Genomic DNA, 397 nt, shown 5'->3' with positions numbered 1-397 from the left:
ATCCTCTCCTGCCTGCACTCGGTGTGCGAGGAATGCCTGCAAATCCTCTATGAGTCCTGCCCCAAGTACAAGTTCATTTCCTGCCCCACCTGCAAACGGGAGACCGTCCTCTTCACCGACTACGGGCTGGCGGCACTGGCTGGCAACCCCAGTCTCCCTAACCTTTTTTCCGGCCGAGGCGCTGGCCGCAAACCCTGTCCAGTGGAGCAGCGACACTGACCGCAGCTGCTACCAGACCTTCCGCCAGTACTGTGGGGCTGCCTGCACCTGCCACATCCGAAACCCGCTGTCTTCCTGCACCATCATGTGAGCCCTGCGCCCCTGCCCACACCTCCCGGCACCGGGGCGGCCAGCGGGTGGGAGAGGATGGCACAGCGATGCAGCCCGGGACCACGCG

General features: G+C 64.5%; 1 protein-coding gene across 1 annotated transcript; it reads left to right on the top strand.

The window, feature by feature from the left end:
* Window positions 1-3: 3 nt before the first annotated feature.
* On the top strand, window positions 4-310 carry RNF208 (ring finger protein 208; the record flags this gene model as incomplete). The annotated part of the gene is given in 2 exon segments (XM_010158027.1): window positions 4-156; window positions 158-310. Coding segments are annotated over 2 exon segments (306 nt in total), but the record flags the coding sequence as incomplete, so codon positions are not given.
* Window positions 311-397: the final 87 nt, after the last annotated feature.

This window comes from Eurypyga helias, unplaced genomic scaffold (assembly GCF_000690775.1).
Source record: "Eurypyga helias isolate BGI_N326 unplaced genomic scaffold, ASM69077v1 scaffold23848, whole genome shotgun sequence".
In the NCBI taxonomy this organism is placed as follows: Eukaryota; Metazoa; Chordata; class Aves; order Eurypygiformes; family Eurypygidae; genus Eurypyga; species Eurypyga helias.
Note: the sequence above shows the minus strand (reverse complement) of the source record. Positions and strands in the feature narration are given on the sequence as shown.